At 39.8% G+C, this 27800-nt stretch overlaps 1 protein-coding gene across 2 annotated transcripts; it reads left to right on the top strand.

Annotated features, from left to right (window-relative positions):
* On the top strand, positions 1-27012 carry LOC101833788 (guanylate-binding protein 1). Of its 2 annotated transcripts, XM_005081953.4 has the most exons (15): positions 1-179; positions 2848-3124; positions 5309-5436; positions 6353-6462; positions 6689-6888; positions 7242-7484; positions 15261-15541; positions 16144-16356; positions 16753-16855; positions 18174-18367; positions 21016-21109; positions 22281-22474; positions 23499-23601; positions 24549-24742; positions 26777-27012. In XM_005081953.4, exons 2-15 carry the CDS (start codon positions 2929-2931, stop codon positions 26882-26884), a joined length of 2361 nt encoding a protein of 786 aa, XP_005082010.1. In that variant the 5' UTR covers positions 1-179; positions 2848-2928; the 3' UTR covers positions 26885-27012. The 2 variants fall into 2 exon arrangements, with proteins under 2 accessions (XP_005082010.1, XP_040607612.1); XM_040751678.1 differs by lacking the exon at positions 2848-3124 and having other exon boundaries at positions 2-179.
* The last annotated feature ends 788 nt before the right edge of the window (positions 27013-27800 follow it).

Here is a 27800-nt window from a genome sequence, read left to right as displayed (position 1 = left end):
CCAGAAACCACTTTTATGATGGTTGATTCACTGCTGTGAACTGAGCACTTTCGTTTCCTTATTTTTCTCTTCTATTGAGAATGTTGCTGTACACTTGATTAACCACAGTCAAAGTTTCACCTCTTTGGAGAAGGGAATAAGAGACCAGTGAGGAAGCCGGTCATGAACAACAAGAGCAGGTAAGGAGGTTCTCTTCTTTTTCCAGCTCTGGGAAGTTCTGCTCAGGGATATGGGGTCTATAATATCAGGAAGGGGATGGGAAAGTTTTATAAGGTGCCATCAAGAGGGGTGCTATCAGGTTAGACATCCTTACGTTCCAGTACCTGGCTTGAATTCAGCTGGAAATAATGAAACTATGCTCGCTCTTCCCTATATTCACATTGTCTCTACTGAGTGGGAACAAACGAAATGACCATGGATATTGAGAGTACTTGCTCTTTTCTGCTCCTACTGCAACTGAAAAGGCTACACGTGCATCGTTTCCATGAAGGGAAGAGATGAAAAGAACTAATATAAAACAAGAAATGATGTGGAAGTAGAAAGGAAACGCTGGAACCCAGAGGGAACGATTAAGACCAGGATAACGAGCTTTCTCCCACTTACCTGAACTTGGCTACTAAGTTGATTTCCTCTTTCACTGGACAGACTCTCTCATTCCTAGAGCCCCTTCCTTACCTCTCACCTGTAGGATTCAGACTTGTGTTTCTTTAAAAGGCTTCCTCCACAGAATCCCAAGCAGTGCAACAATAGGGGCAGTGTCTCCTTTTAACTTGCCATCCCATCAGACCTTCGAAAAGCCCCTCCCACGAGTTCCTCAGGCACCAGCTTCACTCATCAATGTTCTCTCTCCACAGCAAACTCTTACTTCTGCATCCTGTACTCCTGTCCTCTCCCCATTCTCTTTTCTCTCTTCTACCAAACAATAAAATGAAGCAGGACACCTAAAAATGGGCCACAGGAAACAGTCGTTTTCCTTGAACAACTTCGTTCTGTTCTCGATCTTCCTGATTTTTAGTCTTCTTGTCAGTGTTGTTTTGAGCTTCTTGTGGTATTTTAAAAAGTTGCTCGTAGAATCCCTCCCCATTTAGGTTACCTTAGTGTGAAACTAGGGATGTTTCAGGCCACTGCTCTGGCACATGAAACCTTAACTGACCAAAACACAAAACAAACAAACAGACAAAAACCCCAGCTCTTACTTTTAACAGATAAAGGAATAATTTATTATTTTGGCGCTAAATATTGTGACATTGAATACTCTCATTCAATATGCAGTATAAATTTTAAAATTGTAATCCAAAAGGAAATTCTCTCATGATAAATTTAAAGGAAGAACTGAGTTGTTAGCAGTGAATTTTAACAATTTGCAAGGACACAGATAAAGATTACCATCAAAACCAGGTTCCAACAATCTAACAGTTTCATAAAGCGTTATTATAGAACAGAAGAAAAACTGTAGCTGACGACGCTTTCAAATACACCCCTGGAAGCATCAGGTAGGCAACTTAAAGCACATTAAGTGAAACAGGGCTCAGCTGCCCTCTGGCAACATCGTCACCCTTTGGGTGGTGGAAGCCAGGGCTCTGTTTGTACATTCCAAAAAGATCGAACAAATAGGAGGATCTTAGGTCAAACACAGAAGTGAACAATAAATATGATCCTGGGTCTGAGGAAGTAAAGATAATTTGGCTCTGAGCCTTCAACATTCCAGCTCTCCAGAGTCACTGAAGTTCCCACCAGGGAGTCAGGCACTTATAGAGGGTTCATTGAGGTGGGTTCTTCTTTTGTACCCATCACTTTTCTGAAAGAGTTTCTAGTCCAGGATGACAAATACACACAAGTAAAATGTGCTAATTTCATTCCTGGAGCCACAGCATAAGGGCCCCTGCTCGTGTTGAATTCACCAAAATGTTCCTAAGAGCCAGAAAGAGGGCAAATACTAAACACCTGTGCAGATAATTATCCAGGTGCAAACACGAAGAAAATGGGGCATTTATTCATTAGAGTTTTTACTCATTGAAAGAATTCATGAGCGAATAAATTCATACTGAATTTCTTTCATGTAGTCTAAATAAAAATAAATTCTCCTAATGTTGACTTTAGAGAAATTCTAATTTTAAGGGGTTTTACATTTTTGTCACTTACCTATTAACTTTGTGTGTCATTGTGTGTGGGGTGTGCACATGTCATGGAGCAAGTTCATAAAGCAGAGGAAAACTTGGGAGAGTCACTGTTCTCCTGCCAACAATAGTTCTTGGGGACTGAGCTCAGGTTGTCTTGCTCCACCCTGAGCATCTTTAGAGCATCAAACCAGCCCCCAAGAAAGTCTACTTTTTAAAAAGACAGTTTCATAATTAGAGTTTTAAAAATATTTTCAGCTTTGAAGACATCAAAACAAGTAGCATTGTGTAGACGGAACAGGTTATATTTAGGAATATATACATATATACATGTGCATATGCATATTTGCATGTAATAACAAGCAAAAATGGAGATTTGACTGACATTGTTTGTGGAGATTATATGGGAGGATTTTGAGGGAGAAAAGGGAAAGGAAATTTAATTCAATTATAATCTCAAGAATTTAAAAACAAAATTAATAAAAAAATATTTCTCATAAATTATCTTTCCTGGCTAATATCTAGCATAAATTTTGAAATTGGATTCCAAAAGGAATATACCCCACGATAACTTAGAAGGAAGGTTTGAGTTGCTGGTAGTTGAATTTTGAAAATTCATTAGTACTATCATTTTTGTTCAACTTCTTGGATAATATTTTCATAACTTTCTAAAACTATGCAGATTTTTCCTTACCAATTTGACAACACAGTACAACTTCTGTTTGTGCAGGAGGCTGTGTGACCCCACCTTCTGAGAAGAGAAGGAATTTCTAATTCATTCCTCCTCTTCCATCAAAGACAAGAAACCACAATGGACACGACCCTAATGGTCAACATGCCCAGGCCCCTGTGTCTCATTGAGAATGTGAAAGGACAACTGAAGCCTAATCAGGAGGCCCTGAGGATCCTGTCCGCGATCACACAGCCAGTGGTGGTGGTGGCCATCGTGGGCCTCTACCGCACAGGCAAATCCTATCTGATGAACAAGCTAGCTGGGAAGAAAAAAGGTGAGCGCCTCCAGCAATGCTTTGCTGAGTCCCCTCTGTTCAACCACACTTTGAGCCTGGGTTGTGAGGAGAAAAATTAGAGGAGATGGATTCTGAAACCTATTCTGCCTCTCAAAGTTGGGCTTTTCATCTTTATTCTATCAGGAAGTCAGTCAGCTCCATGAAACTCTTTACTATCTTCAGCTCCGTTTTAAAAGTAGGAAATCATTCCTGTCCTAGAAAGGGAGAAAGCACTAATAAGAATAATTAAATTACATAACAATCTGTAGCACGGTCATTAAAAAGTGAAGACTGGGCCAAGAAGAGGCTCAGCAGGTAAAGGCCCTTGCTGCACAAGGCAACCTGGATCCAGTACCTAGAAGTAGAAAGAGAGCCAAATCTACAGAGCTGTTCTCTGACCTCCACACACATGCTGTGACATAAACATACCCAAACACGCACACACACACACACACACACACACACACACACACACACACACACACACAAAATGATCATGACTTTTTAATTAATAAGCTCATGGGGTAACAGTGAGTTTCCTTGGGCCTTTAAAGTTCTAAAAATGTTTCAGACTGAATTGGAAATTCTTACTGTCATGAATAAACATAACATAAAATTAACTCTTCTGATCATTTTAACTGCAGTTCTACGTCATTAAACAAATGAACATCATTTTACAATCATCACATTAATCCATTTATATATTTATTATATTTTCCCCAACACAAACTAAGTACCCATCATACAATAATTATCTATGGCAGTGACATTTTGCTTGTGTTTTAACAAATAAAGCTTGCCTGAAGATCAGAGTGCAGAGCTATGCCCCTAGAGGCCATGGAGTTGTGGCACACACCTTTAATCCCAGGACTCAAGAGACAAAAGCAGAGGGATCTCTGTTAGTTCAAGTTCACCCTGGGTTACACAAAACTGAATCAGTCTAAAAGAGAAACAGAACTAACACAAAGGTGATCCCAGCAACTGAGATCCCAAACTTTCAATCCCAGCACTAGAGAAGCATATGTGTCTGGACGAAACAGGAACTCAAGGCTATTTGCATGAGTCTGAGGAGCAGTGCAGTCTAGAGCAGTCTGAGGTTGGGTTGCTCACCCCTTCTGTGTGAGCATTGTAGAGGTGAGAACTCTCTACTGGCTGGTGCTTTGCTTCTCTAATCTTCAGCTTTAACACCAATATCTCTTTCTGGGTTTTTATTATTCATGCTACAACACATTCCCCCATTTTCCTTCACTGTTCTATAATCTGTTCCTGTGGTTTTGGACCTTAAAATATGAAGGGCATGAGGACTGTAGTGCAGAGAAGAAACCCCAGCAGTTTCTGAGGTTGGAAGGTTTGAATCCTCTAGTGTAACCACAGCTTTGATAACCAAACAAGGTCTTTGTCACAAAGAGAATGGGCATTTCATGTAGTTCTGATATTTTAAAAACATTCTTTACTGCAAACTTTAAACATTTTTTGTGTTTTCTGATTTTTTCTAAAAACAATTTGTGCGTTTCCCTTTGTAGATTTGTCAGCTTGTAGATGAAGTGCATTCCCAAGTAGTTTATTCTTCAGATGGAATTATAGGTGGGATTTCTTAATATCCCGTACATTATTGTTCAGTTACTCATTATTGGTGCATAGAAAATGAACTAATCATGTAAATCACAGCAATAATTTGGTGTGTTGTAGCTATACTGGATTAATTGATTACATTCAACATTATTCTCTGGGAAATTTAAATGTACTAACATATAAGATCATACCAACTGTTACAAAGATAACCTTATTTTTCCTTTCCAATTTGGCTGCCAGTTATTTCTTTTTTTTCCTAATTACTTTGTCTGACACTTCAAGTACTGTATTGGACACCACTGTCCAAACTGGGCACATTTTTCTCTCTTATGATTTTACATGAAAAAACTTTTAAGATTTTACTGTTGAGTATAATATTGTCATGGATTTTCATATATGGAATTTCATACATTTGCATTAAGAAATTCTTCTAGTCTGTTGAATACAATTTGTAATGATAACTGTGGGGTATTTTCAAGGTTTTGCTATTTCTCTAGTTGCAAGGTTTCAGTTAGCTCTATTGACTTGAATTGTTCTCATCTTTACATCAATTTCCTGAAACACTTGTTTCTAACTCTTCATCCACTTTGTCCTCTCTTCTTCATGCCACAGGCTTCTCTCTGGGCTCCACAGTGCAGGCTCATACAAAAGGAATCTGGATGTGGTGTGTGCCTCATCCCCAGAAGAAGGATCACATACTTGTTCTGCTTGACACCGAGGGCCTGGGCGATGTTGAGAAAGTAAGAATTGAGAGTTCAATTTGCAATTCAGACTCTGATATCTAAATATCCGTGATTTTTAAACAAGAGCTTGAATTTATTGTAACACATGTAATTAATTTTAGCCTCTACTAATAAATAAACAGTCTCAGAGAGTAACAGGATAGTCCCTCTGTAGTATTTCAGCAACTAAAAGGCTGTAGCCTAAACCTGGTACCCAATCTTATGAAAGTACTAAGGACAAATTTAGTGTCATGTATCTGACCTACACAGAACTTCAGTTACAAATTTGAATTTCAGAGCCCATAACTGTGTTTAAATGGAAACCTTAAATGGAGATTTCGTTTAACCTCAACTTTCTAATCTATCAACTGAAATAAATAAACAGTACTCTACCTGTCTTATGGCATTTCTTTGAATATTTAATAAAATAATGTTACTTGTATATAATGAGTACCCACGAATGACGTATATTGACCTATCTAAAGTCCTGTGTGATTGACGAGCTAGGGCAAAGTCCTATTTTCCATTTCCAGCATGAGAAGAAAGAATTAAAAGAGATTTTAAAAAATAGCCACAGGCATTATTAACCACATGAAAGTATATCTTCTCATTAGCAATGAGAGAAATACTTAAATCTACAGCATATTTGAAATTTTAGAATATCTACAAACATCTGTTTAACAATTACCTGCCAATGGTCAAAAGAAAGCCTTCAAAGTATAAGTACAAACCAAAACTCTCAGTAAAAATATTCAAAATTCAATGGAATTCATGATTCCTTTTGTTTAGAGTTGTCCTGTATAGGTTTTTAAGACGGCATTAGTTTTACTAATCACTGTGGAAAACATCTGATTAAACAAGCATACTTTTGTCGCTGCTCACCTGAAAACAGACACAGAATAAACTCCTGACCCATGTGAGTTCTGACTTCCAGGGTGATAATCAGAATGACTGCTGGATCTTTGCCCTGGCTATACTTCTAAGCAGCACCTTTGTGTACAACAGCATTGGAGCCATCAACCAGCAGGCCATGGACCAACTGTAGTATCCTTTCTGTGATGGAGAACATCGCTGCTTGGGAATGCTGCAGAGTCAGTGTAAACAGACAGGAGACAGAATAATCCTAGCATAAAGGGGAGATCTCATAAAGCAGCTAATGAGCTCACACTGATTTAGCACAGGGCAAAGTCATGTGCGGGGTGGATGAGACCAATGTGAGGTGAGATGACAGGGGAACCTGGTCACTCACCACTTTTCCTTAGCTACCCAGCTATGTGACCGAGCTGACAGATAGGATAAGAGCACGGACCTCAACTGACCAGGAGGATGACATGGAAGACTCATCTGAGTTTGTGAGCTTCTTCCCTGAGTTCGTGTGGAGCCTGAGGGATATGACCCTGAAATTGGAAGTAGATGGATGCTGTGTCACAGCCGATGAGTACCTGGAAAATTCGCTGAAGCTCAAGGAAGGTACAGAGATTGACACTGTAGATGAAAATGCCAGAAATTAGTATCCTTTTAGGGTGCTTATATTCAGTTTTTCATTTCCCTGTCTCCGGCTATTCCTAAGAAGTAATTCCTATTTACCATCAACTAACTGAACCGATATTAACTACGTTAAGCTGCAGTTTCTTTGGCTGCCCTTTTCCAAGTACTGTTATCAGATCAGGTTCATCTCTTTACTTAATTTACCACTTATGTGGCAAAGATGCACATAACCAAAAACTGTAACACAGAGAGAAGTTTATATGAAGAAATTCTTAAATGTCAAACTGACACTTCCACTAGTTATTCACTCTCCTTTGGAAAAATTATTTCCCCAGGTACCTGCAAAGAAATTGAAAAATACAACTTGCCCCGACTCTGTATTCGAAAGTTCTTTCCAAAGAAGAAATGTTTTATCTTTTGTCCACCCACGGAGTGGAAAAAGCTTTCCCAACTGGAGACATTGCAAGAACACGAGATTGATTCTGAATTTTTGCAGCAAGTAGCAGAATTCTGCTTGTACATCTTGAAGAATTGCAAAACAAAAACTCTTCCAGGAAGCATCCTGGTCAATGGGCCACGTGAGTCCCCATCTTAATTTTCTACTCATTTCAAGATGAAAGGAGAGTGAAACATTCATAAATTTTCCCCTTTCAGAAGTGTAGGGGCTATGAATATTTATGTTAAATTCCAGACAGTTTACAGTGATCTACTAGTGAGATAGGTAGTGGAAACCTAGTTTAAATAAGTTAAGCTAAGGTAAGTCTCCATATTGTTGTGTAAAGATATATGCTTCTGTTCAGTATCGAACCAACACATGTAAGGTCATTTAAATTTAATTAAAATAAGTGAAATTATTTCAGCTTAAAAAGTGAAAAAATTAGGTTATACTGCCTCATTTCTCATGGTTACTGTGAGATAAAGCACAGCCATTAAACAGTTGGTTCCCCTTAGAAATTTCTATAAAGCAACACTGAACTAGAGTGAGACAAAGAAGAACAATTTTTTTTTAGACCATACCTACTTTAACAAGGTCCTATTCCCAATATTGTCACTCCCTTTGGGGGGCATTTTCCTTCAAACCACCACAGCCATGTTCTAGATCAAGGACTATTTTTACTTTTACCTTTTCCATGATCCACAAAGAGGGTCAAAGCAGAAATAGAATTGGGAACTGCCTATATGAAATCTCTAAATATTGTTCCACAATGTAAATTCTTTTTTTTGTTAATATTTTTTTTATTTTCCATTTTAAATTTAGATAAGAAACAAGGTTGCTTCACAAGTCAGTTCCAGGTCCCTCTCCCTTCCCCTCCACTCCTCCCGTACCCTCCCCCCATCCCCCCCCCCGTTACCCCCTCATTCCCCCAGGGAGGGTGAGGCCCTCCATGGGGGTGTCCATAGTCTGTCATTTCATATAGGGCAGGGCCTAGACCCTTCCCCAAGAGTTCAGGGTGAGAGTGCACCTCACATTGTTCTATGGGAGTCCAGAGTCCGTGTGTATACTTGGTATGGGTACTGATCTGCTGTCCAAGGCTCAATAGATTACCTAGGCCTCCTCACTGACACCCAGATTCAGGGGGTCTTGATCAGTCCCATGCTGGATTCCCAGGCTGATGCCTGGGATTCAAGAGTTAACCTTTGTCTGGTCAGCTGTTTCTGGGGGTTAAACCAGCCCAGTCTTAATCCCTTTGATCATCAGTCCTCCCTCTCTGATACTGGCTTTCTTGAGTTCAGCTCAGTACTTAACCAGCCACTAAATGAAGTTTCTGTTTCCCAGACTCTCTGGCCATAGGATTGTAGGCTGGCACTCCCCAGATCTATGTCTAAAATCCATATATGAGAGAGTACATGCCATGTTTCTCTTTTTGTGACTGGGTTACCTCACTCAGGATGATTTCTTCTAGTGTCATCCATTTGCCTGCGAATCTCATGATTCCATTATTTTTTTCTGCTGAATAGTACTCCATTGTGTAGATGTACCACATTTTCTCTATCCACTCTTCGGGTGAGGGACATCTAGGTTGCTTCCAAGTTCTGGCTATTACAAATAAAGCTGCTATGAACATAGTGGAACAGACATCTTTGTTGTATGAATGGGCATCTTTTGGATATATGCCTAAGAGTGGAGTTGCTGGGTCTTGTGGTAGGTTTATTCCCATTTTTCTGAGGAATCTCCATACTGCTTTCCAAAGTGGCTGAACCAGTTGGCACTCCCACCAGCAATGGAGGAGTGTCCCCCTTTCACCACATCCTCTCCAGCATACATTGTCATTGGTGTTTTTGATTTTAGCCATTCTGACAGGAGTGAGATGGTATCTCAGAGTTGCTTTGATTTGCATTTCCCGGATGGCTAAGGATGTTGAGCACTTTCTCAAGTGCCTCTCAGCCATTTTAGACTCCTCTATTGAAAACTCTCTATTTAGTTCTGCAGCCCACTTTTTAATTGGGTCCTTTGCTGTTTTGGAGACTTGCTTCTTGAGTTCTTTGTAAATTTTGGAGATCAACCCTCTGTCAGATGTGGGATTAGTGAATATTTTTTCCCATTCTGTGGGCTGCCTTTTTGTCTTGCTGACTGTGTCCTTTGACTTACAGAAGCTTCTCAGTTTCAGTAGGTCCCATGTATTAATTGTTGATCTCACTGTCTGTGCTACTGGTGTTATGTTCAGGAAGCTGTCTCCTGTACCAATTCGTTCAAGGGTACCACCCACTTTCTCTTCTAAGAGGTTCAGTGTGGCTGGATTTATGTTGAGGTCTTTGATCCATTTGGACTTAAGTTTTGTGCATGGCGATAAACATGGATCGATCCGCATTCTTCTACATGCCAGTCTCCAATTATGCCAGCACCATTTGTTGAAGATGCTTTCTTTATTCCATTGTATATTTTTAGCTTCTTTGTCAAAGATCAGATGTTCGAACGTGTGTGGGTTAATACTCGGATTTTCATTTCGATTCCATTGGTCTACCTGTCTATTTTTGTGCCAATACCAAGCTGTTTTCAGGACTATAGCTCTATAATAGAGCTTGAGGTCAGGGATGGTGATGCCTCCGGACGTTGCCTTGTTGAACAGGGTTGTTTTGGCTATCCTGAGTCTTTTGTTTTTCCATACAAAATTGATTATTGTTCTTTCAAGGTCTGTGAAGAACTGTGCTGGGATTTTAATGGGGATTGCATTGAATCTGTAGATTGCTTTTGGCAGGATTGCCATTTTTACATTGATCCTACCTATCCAAGAGCATGGGAGATCTTTCCATTTTCTGAGGGCTTCTTTAATTTCTTTCTTTAAAGATTCAAAGTTCTTATGATACAGGTCTTTCACTTGTTTGGTTAGCGTTACCCCAAGGTATTTTATGTTGTTTGTGGCAATTGTAAAGGGTGATGTTTCTCTGATTTCTCTTTCAGCCCTTTTATCATCTGTATATAGTAGGGCTACTGACTTTCTTGAGTTGATCTTGTAGCCTGCCACTTTGCTGAAGGTGTTAATCGGCTGTAAGAGTTCCCTGGTAGAGTTCTTTGGGTCACTGATGTAAACTATCATATCGTCTGCAAACAGTGAAAGTTTGACCTCTTCCTTCCCAATTTGTATCCCCTTGATCCCCCTTTGTTGTCGTATGGCAACAGCTAGAACTTCAAGTACCATGTTGAAAAGGTATGGAGAGAGTGGACAGCCTTGTTTTGTTCCTGATTTTAGAGGAATTGCATTGAGTTTCTGTCCATTTAGTTTGATGTTGGCTGTTGGTTTACTGTATATGGCTTTTATTATGTTTAAGTATGTCCCTGTTATCCCAGATCTCTCCAAGACCTTTATCATGAAGGGGTGTTGGATTTTGTCAAAGGCTTTTTCAGCATCTAGTGAGATGATCATGTGATTTTTGTTTTTCAGCTTGTTTATATGGTGGATTACGTTGATGGATTTTCGTATGTTGAACCATCCGTGCATCCCTGGGATGAAACCTACTTGATCGTGGTGAATGATTGTTTTGATGTGTTCTTGGATCCGATTTGCCAGTATTTTATTGAGTATTTTTGCATCAATGTTCATGAGGGATATTGGTCTGAAGTTCTCTTTCTTGGTTGTATCTTTGTGTGGCTTGGGGATCAAGGTTATTGAAGCCTCATAGAAAGAGTTTGGCAAAGACCCTTCTGCTTCTATTGTGTGGAACACTTTGAGAAGAATTGGTATAAGCTGTTCTTTGAATTTGTGGTAGAATTCTGCACTGAGGCCATCTGGACCTGGACTTTTTTTGGTTGGGAGACTTTTGATGACAGCTTCTATTTCCATAGGGGTTATAGGTCTATTTAAATTGCTTATCTGTTCTTGATTTAGTTTTGGCAAATGATAGCTGTCCAGGAAGTCATCCATTTCCTTTAAATTTTCGAATTTTGTGGAGTACAGGTTTTCAAAGTATGACCTAATGATTCTCTGGATTTCCTCAGAGTCTGTTGTTATGTCCCCCTTTTCATTTCTGATTTTGTTAATTTGCGTGTTCACTCTCTGCTGTTTGGTAAGTTTGGACAAAGGTTTGTCTATCTTGTTGATTTTCTCAAAGAACCAACTCTTCGTTGCATTGATTCTTTGTATTGTTTTCCTGGTTTCTACTTTGTTGATTTCAGCCCTCAATTTGATTATTTCCTGGTGTCTACTCCTCCTGGGGGAGTTTGCTTCTTTGTGTTCTAGAGCTTTTAGCTGTGATGTTAATTCTCTGGTATAACTGTTTTCCTGTTTCTTCATGTGAGCACTTAGTGCTATGAACTTCCCCGTAGCACTGCTTTCAAAGTGTCCCATAGGTTTGGGTATGTTGTGTCTTCATTCTCATTGAATTCGAGGAAGTCTTTAATTTCTTTTTTATTTCCTCTTTGACCCAGGGATGGTGCAGTTGAGCATTATTCAATTTCCATGAGTTTGTAGGTTTTCTGCAATTTGTGTTGTTGTTGAATTCTAATTTTAAGGCATGGTGGTCTGATAAGATGCATGGAGCTATTCCAATTTTTTTGTTGCTGCTGAGGTTTGATATGTTGCCAAGTATGTGGTCGATTTTTGAGAAGGTTCCATGTGGTGGTGAGAAGAAGGTATATTCTTTTTTATGTGGATGAAATGTTCTATAGATATCTGTTAATCCCAGTTGGGTCATTACTTCTATTAGACCCTTTGTTTCTTTGTTGAGTTTCTGTCTGGTATTCTTGTCTAGTGGTGAGAGTGGTGTGTTGAAATCTCCCACTATAACTGTGTGGGGCTTTAGATGAGATTTAAGTTCTAATAATGTTTCTTTAACGAATGTGGATGCCTTTGTATTGGGGGCATAGATGTTCAGGATAGACACTTCATCTTGGTGGGTTTCACCTGTGATGAGTATGTAATGACCTCCTTCATCTCTTTTGATTGATTTTATTTTAAAGTCTAGTTTTTTAGATATTAGGATTGCTACCCATGCTTGTTTCTTGGGTCCATTTCATTGAAAAAATTTTTCCCAACCTTTAACTCTCAGGTAATGTCTGTCTTTGAGGGTGAGGTGTGTTTCTTGTATGCAGCAGAAGGAAGGGTTCTGTCTTTGAATCCATTCTGCTAGTCTGTGTCTTTTTATGGTTGAGTTAAGGCCGGTAATATTGAGGGATATTAATGACCATTGATTGCTCATCCTTCTTCGATTTGCAATGGTTGTTGTTGGTGGAAATATGGGTGGAATTTCACCCCTTTGTTCTTTTGGCTGTTGGTAGAGAGGGATTCTCTAATGCTTATGTTTTTCTGGTTGTAGTTAGCTTCCTTGGGTTGGAGTTTTCCTTCCAAAATTTTCTGTAGGGTTGGGTTAGTGGACACATATTGGTTGAATCTAGTTTTGTCATGGAATATCTTGTTTTCTCCGTCTATAGTGATTGAGAGCTTTGTGGGTTATAGTAGTCTGGGCTGGCATCCATGGTCTCTTAGTGTAGGTAGAATGTCTATCCAGGACCTTCTGGCTTTCAGAGTTTCCATGGAGAAATCAGGTGTAATTCTTATAGGTCTGCCTTTATATGTTACTTGACCTTTTTCCTTAGCTGCTCTTAATATTCTTTCTTTATTCTGTATGTTTGGGGTCTTGATTATTATGTGGTGAGGGGATTTTTTTTTTGTGGTCCACTCTATTTGGTGTTCTGTAGGCTTCTTGTACCTTCATTGGCATGTCTTTCATAAGGTTGGGAAAGTTTTCTTCTATGATTTTGTTGAATATGCCTTCTGCCCCTTTGAGGTGGATTTCTTCTCCTTCTTCTATACCTATTATTCTTAGGTTTGGTCTTTTCATGGTGTCCCATAATTCCTGAAGGATTTGTTGGATTTAAGGTTTTCTTTGGTTGATAAATCCATTTCTCCTAGTGTATCTTCAACACTTGAGATTCTCTCTTCCATCTCTTCTATTCTGTTGGTAATGCTTGTATTGGTAGTGCCTGACTGTTTGTCCAGCTTTTCTATTTTCTGCCTTTCTTCAGATTGTGTTTTTTTTAATGTCTCTATTTCAGTTTTCAACCCTTGTAGCGTTTGCATTGCTTCTTGCAATTTTCTGTTTTTCTGTTCGTCCGTTTGTTGCCTTTTATGAATTTTTTGGTTTGTTCTTTCTTCCATTTCTTGCATTTTTTGGTTTGCTTTTTGTTCCATTTCTTGGATTTTGTGCTTTGTTTCTTCTTCCATTTCCTGCCTTTTTTGGTTTGTTTCTTCTTTCATTTTTTTCATTTTTTGCTTTGTTTTTTCTACCATTTCTTGCATTTTTTGCTTTGTTTCTTCTTCCATTTCCTGCCTTTTTAGGTATGTTTCTTCTTCTAATTCTTGCATTTTTTGCTTTGTTTTTTCTTCCATTTCTTGCATTTTTTGCTTCATTTCTTCTTCCATTTCATGCCTTTTTCGGTTTGTTTTTTCTTCCAATTCTTGCATTTTTTGGTTTGTTTTTTCTTCCATTTCTTGCATTTTTTGGTTTGTTTTTTCTTCCATTTCTTTGAGGGATTTTCCAGTGTCCTCTTTTAGGGCCTCTATCATTTTCATGAAAGTGCTTTTAAGGTCGTTCTCTTCTGCTACCTTCGCGTTGGAATATTGGGGTCTTGCTGGTGTGGAGTCTCTAGAATCTGGCAGTGTCATATTTGTTTTTCTGTTGCTGACTGTGTTTTTGTATTGTCTCTTTCCCATCTCTTCTTCTAGTGGGTGCAGAGAGAGCCCCTTCCTGGTCTGGGGACCAGAGTTCCCTTTTGGTGGGTGCTAGTAAGTCCAGTAATCTGGTGGTTCTTCTATACCTTGTCCAAATGCTGGTCCGTGGGTGGAGAAGAAGAACAGGAATCTGGGGCGCTTAGCCTCCTACCTGGTCCCCTGGACCCTTTGCTGGGTCCTGTTGTACCTGATCCGGAACAGCTACTCCCCTGGTCTCCCTGGCTCCTCTAGTTTCCTGGTCTTGTTGGTGGGAGAGAAGATCTGGAGTCTGGGGTGCTTGGCTCCTGCCGGGATTGGGAGCTCTGTGCAGTTCCCAGGCGATCTGCAGTCACTGGAACACAGGCCGGGAAGCCGGCCTGTTTACCTGATGCTGCCAGAGGAACAGCTACTCCCCTGGTCTCCCAGCCTCCTCTCGTTTCCTGGACTCGTTGGTGGGAGAGAAGATCTGGAGTCTGGGGTGCTTGGCTCCCGCCGGGATTGGGAGCTCTGTGTAGTCCCCAGGCGATCTGCAGTCACTGGAACACAGGCCGGGAAGCCGGCCTATTTACCTGATGCTGCCGCAGGAACAGCTGCTTCCCTGTACTCCCAGCCTCCTCTGGTTTCCTGGTCTCGTTGGTGGGAGAGAAGATCTGGAGTCTGGGGTGCTTGGCTCCCGCCGGGATTGGGAGCTCTGTGCAGTCCCCAGGCGATCTGCAGTCACTGGAACACAGGCCGGGAAGCCGGCCTATTTACCTGATGCTGCCACAGGAACAGCTGCTTCCCTGTACTCCAAGAAGAACACTTTTTGATAATGGAAGTAATATTTTTTCACACACATTTAAAACCTTCCAAGGCAGTAATATAGAGGACTTACTAAGTGGTCCTCAACCTCCCTAATGCTGCAGCCCTTTACTACAGTTCCTCATGCTGTGGTGACCCTCAACTACAAAATTACTTTTGTTGCTACTTTGTAACTGTAACTTTGCTACATTTATTAATCTTAATGTAGATATCTGATATTTCCAATGGTCTCAGAGGATCACAGAGGGGTCTCCACCCACAGGTCAAGAAACATTGTGAGAAGTCTTAGTCTAAATGTGTTGGAGGACTGCCATATTCATGGGCAATATACACAGGCCTGTTTTTATCTTTTCCTTGGAGAATTAAGTTCTACTTTAGTGGATGTCATCATTTGCTCTCTGTTTATAGGACTAGAAAGCCTAGTGCTGACGTATGTTGAAGCCATCAGCAGTGGAGACATGCCCTGCATAGAGAATGCAGTCCTGGCTTTAGCAAAGATAGAGAACTCTGCTGCAGTGCAAAAGGCCATCACCCACTATGACCATCAGATGAGCCAGAGGGTGCAGCTGCCCACAGAGACCCTCCAGGAACTGCTAGACCTGCACAGGACCTGTGAGAGAGAGGCCATAGAAATCTTCCTCAGGACTTCCTTTAAAGATGAAGACCATTCATTTCAAAAGGAACTGGGGGTAATTTCCTCCTATGTTTATATGTCAATATTGTATAAGGCAAAGTACATATCAGACAATGAAATGAGTGTGAATTTTGAAGAAAACCATCCTTTGTATCCCTTAAAATAGTGACAACTGCCTCTTTATAAGCATAATACTCAGAAGAGGCATTTTTAAAAATATGGACTCAAGTTTGAAATAATTTTATGAAAATCACTTTAGCTTAAGTGCACAAAATTAGTAATTGGTGCTTCAAATTAAATTGTATACTTGACAGACCAATTTTCTTTCACTTGGCCAAAGAGATGAACTTGTAACTTTTGTTGTCTCCTCAGACTTATGCTTTCTTTTCTTCATTTCTTTCATAGCAACTATAAGTTTAGTTTAAAAGCAAAGTTTGCACATTATGTCAGTATGTTTGGTACAAACCTCTGAGCATCATTGCTTGTAAGGAGGAGGTTCTTAAGAAGGATCCAAACTCAAAGAAGAGCCACAGTTTTTCTCAACTAGCGGCAAGTTTCTGGAGGCATTAAAGGTTTGGGGGAAGCCCTTGGAGAAATTCTGACCTTTGTTAACATCTCCCTCTGGTATTCTTTTTAATACCCGTTTTCTCACTACAGCTGCAGCTAGAAGATAGGTGGGATGACTTTTGTAAACGCAATCTGGAAGCATCATCAACCCGTTGCTGCACATTGCTTCAGGATATCTTCAGACCTCTTGAAGAACATGTGCGGAATGGCACTTTTTCTAAGCCTGGAGGTTACGGCCTCTTTGTTCAGGAGACACTAAGGCTGAAGAAAAAGTACTATGGAGAACCAAAGAAGGGCATACAGGTAACCAAGACATTTATCAGTGTGCTCTACCACTGCTGGAATGCCCCCTTGATCCAAACGTTCAGAAAATGTCACCTTTGATTGATGGATGATTACTTTTAAGTTCTACATTCTGGCCATTTCAACATTATGTCTATGTCTCTCTGAACTGTTTTCTCCTGAGGGCTTTTCACCTCAGCATCTAAACGCTCAAGACTACCCACTCCAACGCATATGCCTTCATCCATACGTACAAAATCACTTCCTCCCAGTTATCAGCCAGTAGGGGGCCTCCATTTGGCTGCCTTGCATGGTTTGCCCTGTGGTAGGGAGTCTTAGATGAGGAACAGTTCTTGAGGGTGGTAGGGAGACATAGATAGATTTCCTTCCACTGACTTATGTTCTCTGGACCCTAAGGCTGAAGAGGTTCTACAGACTTACTTGCAATCCAAGGAGGCTGTTTCTAATGCAATTTTACAGACAGATCAGAGTCTGACAGAAAAGGAAAAGCAGATTGAAGGTAAGAAATAAACAAAAAAATACTTACAAAACCTTGGAACAGTTTAACTGTTTGCCTGTCTTAAAATAGTAACTCTTAAATTGAATCAAGAAGGAGAAAGATGAGCCTATCCCCAAAGCTTGTTCTGACCATGGTGCACATGGTCACTGGTGCTATGGTAGCAGTTACCTCAGGAGTAAGATAGCCTTATAGGCTTTTTTTCAAATAGTGATGACAACAAAGGACTACAGAGAAATTTCATGGTGAAGAGCCCTAGATGCTCTTCCAGAGGACCCACCTAGTGGTTCACAACTGGCTGTAGCTCCAATACAAAAGCACCCCTTCTGGCCTCCACAGGCAACAGGCAATTCACATGACACATGCAAAACACCCATACACATAAAATAAAATAAAACAGGCCCAGAACCAGAGTTATGACTTGATCTGCCCCAACATCCACCCTATCTATGGACTTCTGGAGCATGTGGAGGGGTGTGACCCAAGACCCAAAGCTGCAGGATCTCCACAACACAGGGCAACAACAGGATATCCGAGATGAGTCCTAGTGAGGTTCTGGCAACAATAGTGTAGTAGAAACCAGAGGTCTCGAACCAGACCAATGATTCTTTGCAATATGAACACTTGCAAGTAAAGATATATGAAGGCGTTTACTGCATGTCTGACTGTGTCACACTGTACCTTCCATGGTGAGATTTTTAATTTATTCCCTTTAGAAAAATTTTGTTTGTTTTCTCTGCCTCACCTCTTCTCTTAAATTTTGTTTTACCTTGGGGAGTCTTCAGGGGAGGAGGGTGGATGAAAAAGGATGAGGATGGAGATACATGATGCAATAAATAAAAAGAAAGAAAAAATTGAAAGAAGAACAAAAAAAAACCTAAAATGTAAGAGTATCAAGAAACCACGGAAGGAAGAAGGAGGCAGTAGTGTCTCTCTCTGGGAGGACTTCTGTGACAGAATGCCATAGACAGGTGCCACAGGTAAAACAAAAGTAATTCCCACAATTCTGGAGAACAAGAATCCAGAGTCTAGAGTCTCAGATGATCAAGAATGCCCTCTCTAGAATCTTGATTTCCCTCCCAATACATCCTTGCAGGGTGGGAAGATTGAACTCTGGTTTTCTTACTTCTTACAACAGCACTGAGTTCCTGTGGCAGCTCCATCCTCACAGTGATTTAAATCCAATTACCTCACCAGAATCGTGCCTCTGTGTATCATCACATTGTGTCTACAACTTCAACCTGTGAGTCCACAGAGAGCACCAGAACTAGGTGCCTTCCCGCTGTGGACCCACATAACATTTATTTCCCCTCTTTCTCAGTGGAGCGAAAGAAAACTGAGTCTGCAGTGGCCGCTGCAAAACTGTTGGAGGAAACACAGAAGAAGAACGAGAAGCTGATGGAGCAGAAAGAAAGGAGTTATCAGGAACACATGAGACAGCTGACTCAGAAAATGGAAAATGACAGAATACAGCTGAAGGCAGAGCAAGAGCGGACATTAGCTCTTAAACTTCAGGTACACTGTCATTCTTATCCTCCAGAATATTTAACAGAAACCACTCTGAGGGGGTTAGATAATCACATGGTATAAGGAATGCATACTCCTGTAGCAGCCCCTTCAAGCTTACTGTACCTACCACTGTGCATTGATAACTGTCCAAAGCCACTTGATCACATTTTAAAAATGCCAGTAGATTGTACTTTCCTGAATCACTACAAACAACAGCTATCCACAGACATGCATTGTGCAAGTATTTTACAAGCTTTATGTTTATACATCAAATTTCATTCAGGATTTAAACTTTAAAAATATTTGGAATATTTTGGAGAGAGAGAGAGAGAGAGAGAGAGAGAGAGAGAGAGAGAGAGAGAGAGAGATTAGAGATTGTACATTAGTACATTGGTACAAGGGACCCTATAGAAACCCCCGAACATCAAAGGCCATTGCCAAGTCTATTGGTTGCTCTCTACAACTTGATGGCAAGTCCCTATTGCTGGAGACAATACTTTCTTATGTCACTAAACACAGAGAAGTCAAGCTGGTACCTAACCAGAAGCCTCATGCCTCATTCCTACTGACTAGCACTCATGGTACTGGAAGTCACTCTGCACACTACAGTAGAGGAAGGCAATCATTAGTATCACACAGCTATAAGCCCTGTAACCTACAACAATGACCTGCTTGTAAGATATATTGTGCAAGAGTGACCACATGCAATGGGAATAGCCAACCATTTTTAATGATTTAAGGCTCCCTCCTGACATGGATAATGTTGAGAAGAACCTGAGACTAGGTCACAGACCTATGATAAAAACTACTACTTCTATTTTGCTAAAGAAACCTGTCAAGCCAATGACTCATAATAACATACTGCTATACTCACAGATCAGGGCCTTTCTCACCCCACATCAGAGAAGCTTCTTCTTGCAGTAGACGGAAATGAACACAGAGAACTACAAACGGACAGTATGCAGACAATGGGAGATTTGGGGCCCTCAACCCTAACTGGGATGTCTTCATCAACACCCACCCCCCAAAGCTCAGGGATCTATGCAGAAGAGCCATACAGATTCTAAGAGCCAGAGGTGATGAATGACTCCAAGGAAATATCAATTTTCTGGAACAATAGGAACAATGCACATATGAGCTCACAGAGATTCGGGAAGAATGCACAAGACCTTTAAGGTTCAAGCCAAACAGGGTCCCAGCACTGAGAGTTAGAAACAGGGTCCTACCTCTAATCAAGAAGCTATCTGCAGTTGAAACCCATTGGCAAGGAAAAGCTTGGTTTTCTCCAATGAAGTCTTAATGAGTTTTACCAATCACACTTTAGGGCAGGCCCCACAATCAGGAATAACTGGCCAACACAGAATGAACTCAGTGGTATTTTTCTGGACTTGTGTTTCATTTTGCTTTGTTTGTTTTTTTGTCTTACTGATACAACCATTTGTGTGTGTGTGTGTGTGTGTGTGTGTGTGTGTGTGTGTGTGTGTGCTTCAGTACCAGGAATACATGAATGCACATATGGAAGCAAAATCATCTGGAAGAATAAAAATGACAAGAGGATATAGATGTGAGAAAATGTGGAAAGTCATGAAAAATAACATGACCAACATACAATATAGATTTGTACAAATGATTAACTTTGGCACTGTGTTGATGGAGCATAGGATCCAGCAGAGAGTTGTCATGCAGCAAGTCTGCAATGTGTGCATTCTTTGATTGATTCCTCATCTTGAAGGAAAGTAATCTGAGTTGTTCTAAGTAAATGTTCTAGGTTAGATCTCACACAAGAGTGTGTAGGTTAGGCAATTATCAATCTGATTTTGTCACACCTTGTCGTACTCTGGGAGCACCTAGAGTAAAAGACATATCAACAACTGATTCAAAATCAGTCTCCCAACACATTTCTCTTCATAGCCTCTCCTCTAAGTATTGAGTCTAATTGCCAATTCAGAAATGCACTGTAAGCCATATCAGTCCTTGAGGTCCTCAATTCCTATCTCTTACTCTACATATGAAATTTGGAAGCTTATATACAAATCCATGAGATGATATTTCACTTTATTCTGGGAGTCACAGACTTAAATTTCCATTATTCTTGTATAATAGAGTTATCTGTCAATGATTGTGAGACAATAACTCCAATGCCCTCATGGTTGTCAGTGGTGCTCAAGTTCATTATTTTTAGTGAATAATAATAAAAGAAATGCCCATATAAACTCAGTGGCGGAGAAATTTAAAAAAATATGTTTTCCCAAAGTTGGTAGAGTCCAGATTACTGGGACCTGTCATTACAGAATGCCAAGTGGGAAAGCAGGAACTATACTATATCAATGCCAGTTAATGGAAATTTTGTCTGGTTTAGGTGTGATGAGTAAATTCTCTGTGGATTCACAATTCCCAGGGTAGAATTTCAGATCAAAACTTTTTCACGTACAGTATATACACACTACATGTGACCAAATAATACCAGGGATTGTATTAAGGGCTGAAAACTCAAGAGAGGAATGGGAACTGAGTTGCATGAACAATATTTAAGAGTGAATACCAAAGGTCTTGGGGAAATTACTTAATTTCAAAAGCACTAATTTGGAAATTGTTTGGTAAGTTTTGTTACCTGTTCCTTTGGTGCAAAATTAAATACTCTCTTTCCCTCTTAGGAGCAGAAACAGCTACTCCAAGAGGGGTTCCAAGAAGAGAGCAGAAAGCTTCAAGAAGAGATAAAGAAAGTGGAGAAGAAATACAAAGAAACAAGTATAAGCACTCTAAATGTAAAACTATATAGAACAGGGTTGGTAAGAGGTCTTACCACATAAAAGGCATTTCGGAGAAGCCTGGAGACATGAGTCCTATAATAATGAACTTGGGGTATCTGGCATCTCACACTGCTTACCACTTGAAATCAAGATATTTATACTATCCCTGAGCCATGAGTCATGGCATTTATACCATCAGTGACTTACAAGTTAGCAAAATGAAATTACCTATAAATCCATTCTTCCATCCTAAGTTTTACATGTCATTTTAACTGTGTTATATACTTTAGCATAACCTTTACTGGCTTCTATATTTGAATTGTTCATCTTTCTTTCTAAAGATGCCATAAATTATGTAATTAAGGAGCATGAAAGGAGAGAGTGCTGCCAGGAAATTTGTGAGAGCTTTTCTTTCTCCATCAGTGTAATATTCACACTCTTCAACCCTGTGCTCTTGCTTACTTTTGTGCATTGAAGAGTGAATCAACTCTTAACTGTTGAGTATTCCTGCTGATAGGCCACAGACCACACATGATTATATACAAAGGGAAGCTCTGGGGCTGAAGAGATGGATCAATAGTTAGAGCACTGGTTGCTCTTCCAGAGAACTGGTTTAATTTCCAGCACATGAGTGGCAGCTCATAATTGTCTGTAGCTCTAGTTCCAAGGGATCCAGTGCCCTCTTCTGACCTCTATAGGCAAAAGGCACGCACAGTAAAACATTCAGGCAAAAATCCATATGTAGAAAGTAAAATAATAATTCTTTTTAAAATAAAAGGAAGCTCTTTATAGCCATCAAGTCCGATCACAATAGTTTCAGTGTGTGTCTGGTCTACAATTAACAAGTGGTAGGAAAGTAGTGAGAGAGCTATAGAAACCCCATCACCCACACACACACACATCAGTATTCACCCATTGCTCTATAAGTCTGTTAGTAATTAATGTATATCCTCAGAGATAGGTCTCCTTAGAGCAAAATAAGCAAGGATGCACCTTCACATCCCAAACTATGCTTTGGTGAGATATGTCAGAGGCATCACGGTCTCTCATAGGGATATTCTGTTACCACATAACTCCAAGTATCCAAAAGCAGACTACCAAACAGGTGTTGGCAGAAGATGAAGACATCATGGCAATCCTACATCTTTTTCTTTCTTTTTCCTCCACAGTGGATCATATGAAAGCTGAGTCTTCAAAGGCTACAGTAAAAATAGTGGAAGAAATGCAAAGGAAATATGATCAGATGATGGAAGATAAAGATAGGAATCACCAGAAACATTTGCAAGAGTTGACAAAAAAGATGGAGAGAGACCGAGCTCAGCAAGTAGCAGAGCAAGAGAATATAATAACTCTTATACTTCAGGTATTCTATTGTGCCATCCAACATTCTCATCTAATGGCAGGAATAAAAGACACCAATTAGAGGCTACTGCAGTTAATCTAGGTGAAGGACACTCTACTACAGTTTTATATCATTTGTGTCGGTATTTTAGAAAATCAGCAGTTGCTAAAATCCTCTTACTGTGCTCCCTGGAGCCTGCATTATACTCTCAGTCACTATATAGTAGCTAGTGTTCACCAAGCCCTGCACTAACAGCTGCCAATAAAATGTGTATTGTAGCCACATCAAATGATACAAAATTGGCTACCTTTTCTAAAAGGAAAATTGTGGTTGCAGAAGAGAAAAGGAATTGCTGTGCCACTTACCATGGTAAAATACCTCACACATATTTTCTACCTGGTGGAATCAATAGTCATTTTGTCTTTGTTGAAACACACGGGGAGATGCTCTCCTCACTGTTTTACCCTAACTTCTCCCTGGGCTTCATCTAAATGTGGAGAGGCTGTATGTTGAGGCAGAAGTGTATTCTGAGCAGCTGTAGTCCTATATTCTCAATTTTATTTTCTTATTATTAATAATCCCAATAGAATTCATGATCTAATTATACCTGTTTCTGAGCACCATGGAGAAAATCCTGCCAAGTGACCATAATTTTTAAATGAATACCCATACTGCAGAAGAAGGAAGTTGGAAGAGGAAAGGAGTGTGTTAATTATACACAATTGTGTTACCTATTGGATCAAGTATCCCAAAATAGAACTCTACAGCAGTAATAATACTTCAGGACTCCACAAATGAGTCTCTACTGAAGACTGTGAAGATGTGCTTGGGAAATAATTCCAAACACAGGAGTCTCAAGACAAAGTAACATGCTATAAGATAAGATAAGAACGATAAGACAAGAAAGACAAGATAGAAAGAGAGTTTCACATCTGATTAGGAAATTAGTCTGAGAAATGAAAGAGAAAGTTATTAGACAATTATGAAACAATTTCTGTGAGATCATTTTATGCTATGCCTTTTTAACCACCCTATTCCTCCTTAGGAGAGAGAACTACAATTCAAGGAAGAAATCTCTGAAGAGAGAAGAAAACATGAGAAGGAGATTCAGGATTTAGAGACAAAAAACAGAGAAACACTCCTAAAATGTAATAGACTGTACAATCATACAATCAATATTTCCCGGCCCCACTGTCACCAGAGTGCAATCAATAGCACTGAACATGAATGAATCATGCTTGCAGAGACCCTGGCCCCAAACACTGCAAAAAAGAAGACAGTGCATAAAGGACAATAGCTGCTACTGAGGCCATTTCTGTTGATTCCCCTCTTATTTTACTGCTGATGGTTTTAAGGATAGTTAAGTGCATACTATATCTCAAGTATTTACATTTAATTTAGATAAAATATAAATATTATAATAAGATATATTTTAAATAAGGAGCTATTGTGTACTCTGATTAAGGTATATTTCTCTTTCCTCATCCACACAATACTTTTAGACCCAGGCTCTGATTTAAGTGTTCACTCCCACTGTCAAATTTGGTAGGAATGACATGAATATAGAGAAAATTAGTTGCGAAGTGAACAAAGGAGCTTTATGTCCAACAAAGTATCACTATTAGGGGTTCAGTGAATAATGTTTCAGCTCACATTGAAGGAAATGTGGGGTTTTTTATTTTATTTATTTGTATAAAATAATGGTTTTTGTTAAATGGTCCCTTGAATGCTTAGTCATCTGAATTAGCCTAAATTCAGTGTGTAAAAGGTCCAAGAGGAGTCTTGTCCCTATGAAGAGCAAGTCTGTAGACCTTCTGACTCCCCTGTCAAGGAAGCCCCAGCATAACTACTGCCTTCTCATTGGTCCTGGCTCTGTTAAATCATATTTTCAGACTATAGCAAAAAGAGCAAAGCTGTGTCTTTACTCTTGAAAGTCATACCTGCCTTAGGAAAATGTGCCAGAGGAGCTATGGTCACTCCCAGAGAAATACTACCCCTAAGAATTCCCCACATAAAGAATCAACACACATAATTAGAGGGGGGAGAAGCTACTCATTGATCTTACATCTTTAATGCTCATAATTTTTATTCCCAGTCGAATCTGAACAAGCTCAGTCCTCAGAGAACACAATAAAAATGCTGAATGAGATGAAAGAGATGAACCTGAAGATTGTGGAACAGAAAGAAAAAGCTTTTGAGTATCATTTAAAACAATTGACTGAGAAAATGGACAGGGACACAGCGAAGCTACTGGCAGAGCAAGAGGAGGCCTTGACCAATAAGCTTCAGGTAATTCCTTGTGACATCTTAATTTTCTCATTCAGTGACCAGTGATGAAAGACATTGATTAATACTTAGTACACTTGATTAGGTAAGGACTTTCATGTGTAGACACCTTCACCTTTGTGTCTCTGACAAAGAAGGGCTCATTATAGAAAGATTATGCTCCATGAACTCTGAATCACTGTATCCCTCAAAAGATATAAGCAAATAACTAAAACCCCTGCACGAAGTACTTTAACCCATTGAACAATGCTTGTTTAAGGGCACAGACCTCCTCTATTACCTTTTTATTTCATTGTTTGTTAGACAGGATCCTTCTGTGAAGCTCAGGCTAGACTGGAACTTCAGGTCAACCTTCTTCAGTATCCCAAATCTGACAATACAGCCTTGTACCACTCCACTCGCACTGAGATACCTATAAGCATTCTAAAAAGTAGTTTCATCTGCCTAAGTTCACTTACAAGCACTGATTGTAGGTGCTTTCCTGTTTTTCTGACCTTGAGTCTGAGGTACACTATGCATAAATTCACGCCAAGAACACTTCAGTGCTTTACTCTTTGTGGTCCTGGCAAAATCTTACAGGTCAACATAAAATTCCCCAATCATGTGTCATTCTTTAATCTAGAAACCATCCGTCACTCTTCTAAATGCATATTTATTACCCCATTCACATATGTATGATATTCACATCACATCACATGGTTAGAAATCTTTGAAAAGATATTTTTAAAGATAAAATTGTAAATATGGAGTAAGACTGAATCTAGGACAACAGAGCAGCACTATGGTAAGGAATGTAGACAAAACATTTCAGGTGCTAAAGTAGAAGACCACTCAATCTATGAGGAATCACACTGAAGAAATGAAACTGTGGGCTGGAGAGACGGTTCAAAGCATAAAAGTGGTTGCTATTCAAAGAGAAGGGCATGAATGTGAATCCCAGAGCCTGTGTGTCAACAGGATGCAGTAGCGTGGATTCCTGTGTTCCCAACTCTTACAGGAGATAGAGAGCATAAAGGAGAGAATCCTGGGGAACTCACAAGCCAGCTAACACAGAAAACACGGCAGGAAAACGGTGGAGGGTCATGACTTAAACAAGGTGGAAAATGAGGAGCGACACAACGGCTATCCTCTGAAATGCTCTCGCTCTCACGCTTGTGCTTGCTCTAGTGCTCTCGCTCTTGCTTTCTCCCTCTGTGGCTCTCTCTGCTCCCCTCCCTTCTATCTCTTTTTCCAGCTCCCTCTTACACACACATTCACACTCATGAGTGTGCACAAACATCCTACACACGCAGCAGACACAACACTAAAAGATACATTTAAAAAATTTTAAAGGATACTTGTTTGACCATTATTGAAAAAAATATCTTAGTGTTGGTTATTTATTATATATTAACAGTACAACTTACAGGTTTCTTTACAGCATTTCCATGACCAGATTTGATGACATTTTGTTAGTCTTTAATGAGCCCTCTCCCCCTCCTCTTTTGCCCTAGTATTTCCTCTATGTGTCCTTCTCTCCCTTCTCTGGATTCCACAAGAGACACACAATTTTTTTTAGTCCGGATTATGTCATTTCCATTCACTTACTGAAAATACTGAAATTCAACTCTCATTTAAAGCTGACAGAGATATAGTTATATATATATATGTATATATATATTACAAGGTTCCTCACTTTTTCATCTATTAAAAAACATCCAGTCTGATTGTATAAGCTAGTTAGCTAGTTTTTGGAGACAGTGTCATAATAAACATGAGAATATAGGTTTCTCTGTAGTGTGTTGACTTTCATTATATTGGATGAATATCCAGAAATAATATGTCTGGATCCAATGGATGTTCTCTCATAAGATTTTGGAGGATCCTGCGAATTGACTTCTGAAGTAGCTATAATAATTTAATTTATATTCCAAGCAGCAGTGTATATGGGTTCCTGTTCCCTGCATCCTCATTGCTATCCCTTGCTCCCTGGATGACAGGTATTCTTAGTGAGGTAATGTCACTCTGCAAGTTTCAGTTTCAAGTTTTTCTTTTCAGGAACAAGGAGAAATTTTTAACAAAAACCTCAAGAAACAGAACAAAAGGCATGAGGAGGAAATCAGGAATATCAAGATGAAAAAGAACTCTGGTTGTTCTATGATGTGAAAGGCCTAAGCACACCAGCTGCCTCCCCTGCTGACTCCTTTCAGGGCAGCATCTGATATGGTTCAGACCATCTCACACTCAGAACTATATATAATACAAAATAATAAAGATGGCAAAGCCAAACAGCATATGGTCTTTGTACAACTGAGTATGATTATAAAGTGTCACTGTGTCATTTCCATAGATACATAGGAAGTGCTCTGTTGTTACAACAGTGAAAATATACATGCCATGTTTATTAATAGTATTAATTATCAATATAATGATGGAGATAATTTTCATAGAAATCTTTACTGTGGGTGGATATTCAGTTGTGTGGCAGAGACATACTTAAAATGTTCCCCACAGAGGTGTGTAAAGGAGAGAAGAGGAAAAGGGGAGGGGATAGGAGAACAGGAGGGATCAGGAGGACTGAGACAGGGGAGGAAGAGAGGAGGGTAAGAAAGGAGATGCCTTGATAGAGGGAGCCAGCATAGGTTTGGAGAGAGGTCTGGCACTGGAAAAAATGTTCAGGGATCCACAGGGGTGATGCCAACTAAGAATCTAGGCAGTAATAGAGAGGCTGCCTTTGATGCCCTTCCCCTATAATGAGTTTGATGACTACTTTGGTTGCCATTCCTAGAGCTTTCATCCAGTAGCTAATTGAAGTAGAGTCAGACACCCACAGATGAACACTGAGCCAAACTCCTATTTCTGGGACAGAATTCACAAAGGCCTTCTTGTTTTTGTGTGCCACCACACCTGGCCAACAAGCCTTTTTTCAGCTACTAAAAACCAAACACAAGCCAGGTGCAATGACCCACACCAATAGTCTTGTTACATCATGAGGCTGAGGCAGGGAAAACATGAGTCAAGGCCACCTTTGGTCACACATTCAGACCCAGAAAAAAAACCAAGAACTAGAAAGTGAAAAAGA

Source organism: Mesocricetus auratus, unplaced genomic scaffold (assembly GCF_017639785.1).
Source record: "Mesocricetus auratus isolate SY011 unplaced genomic scaffold, BCM_Maur_2.0 Super-Scaffold_100009, whole genome shotgun sequence".
Classification (NCBI taxonomy): Eukaryota; Metazoa; Chordata; class Mammalia; order Rodentia; family Cricetidae; genus Mesocricetus; species Mesocricetus auratus.
The sequence above is the reverse complement of the archived record's forward strand: the minus strand, read 5'-3'. Positions and strand labels throughout refer to the sequence as shown.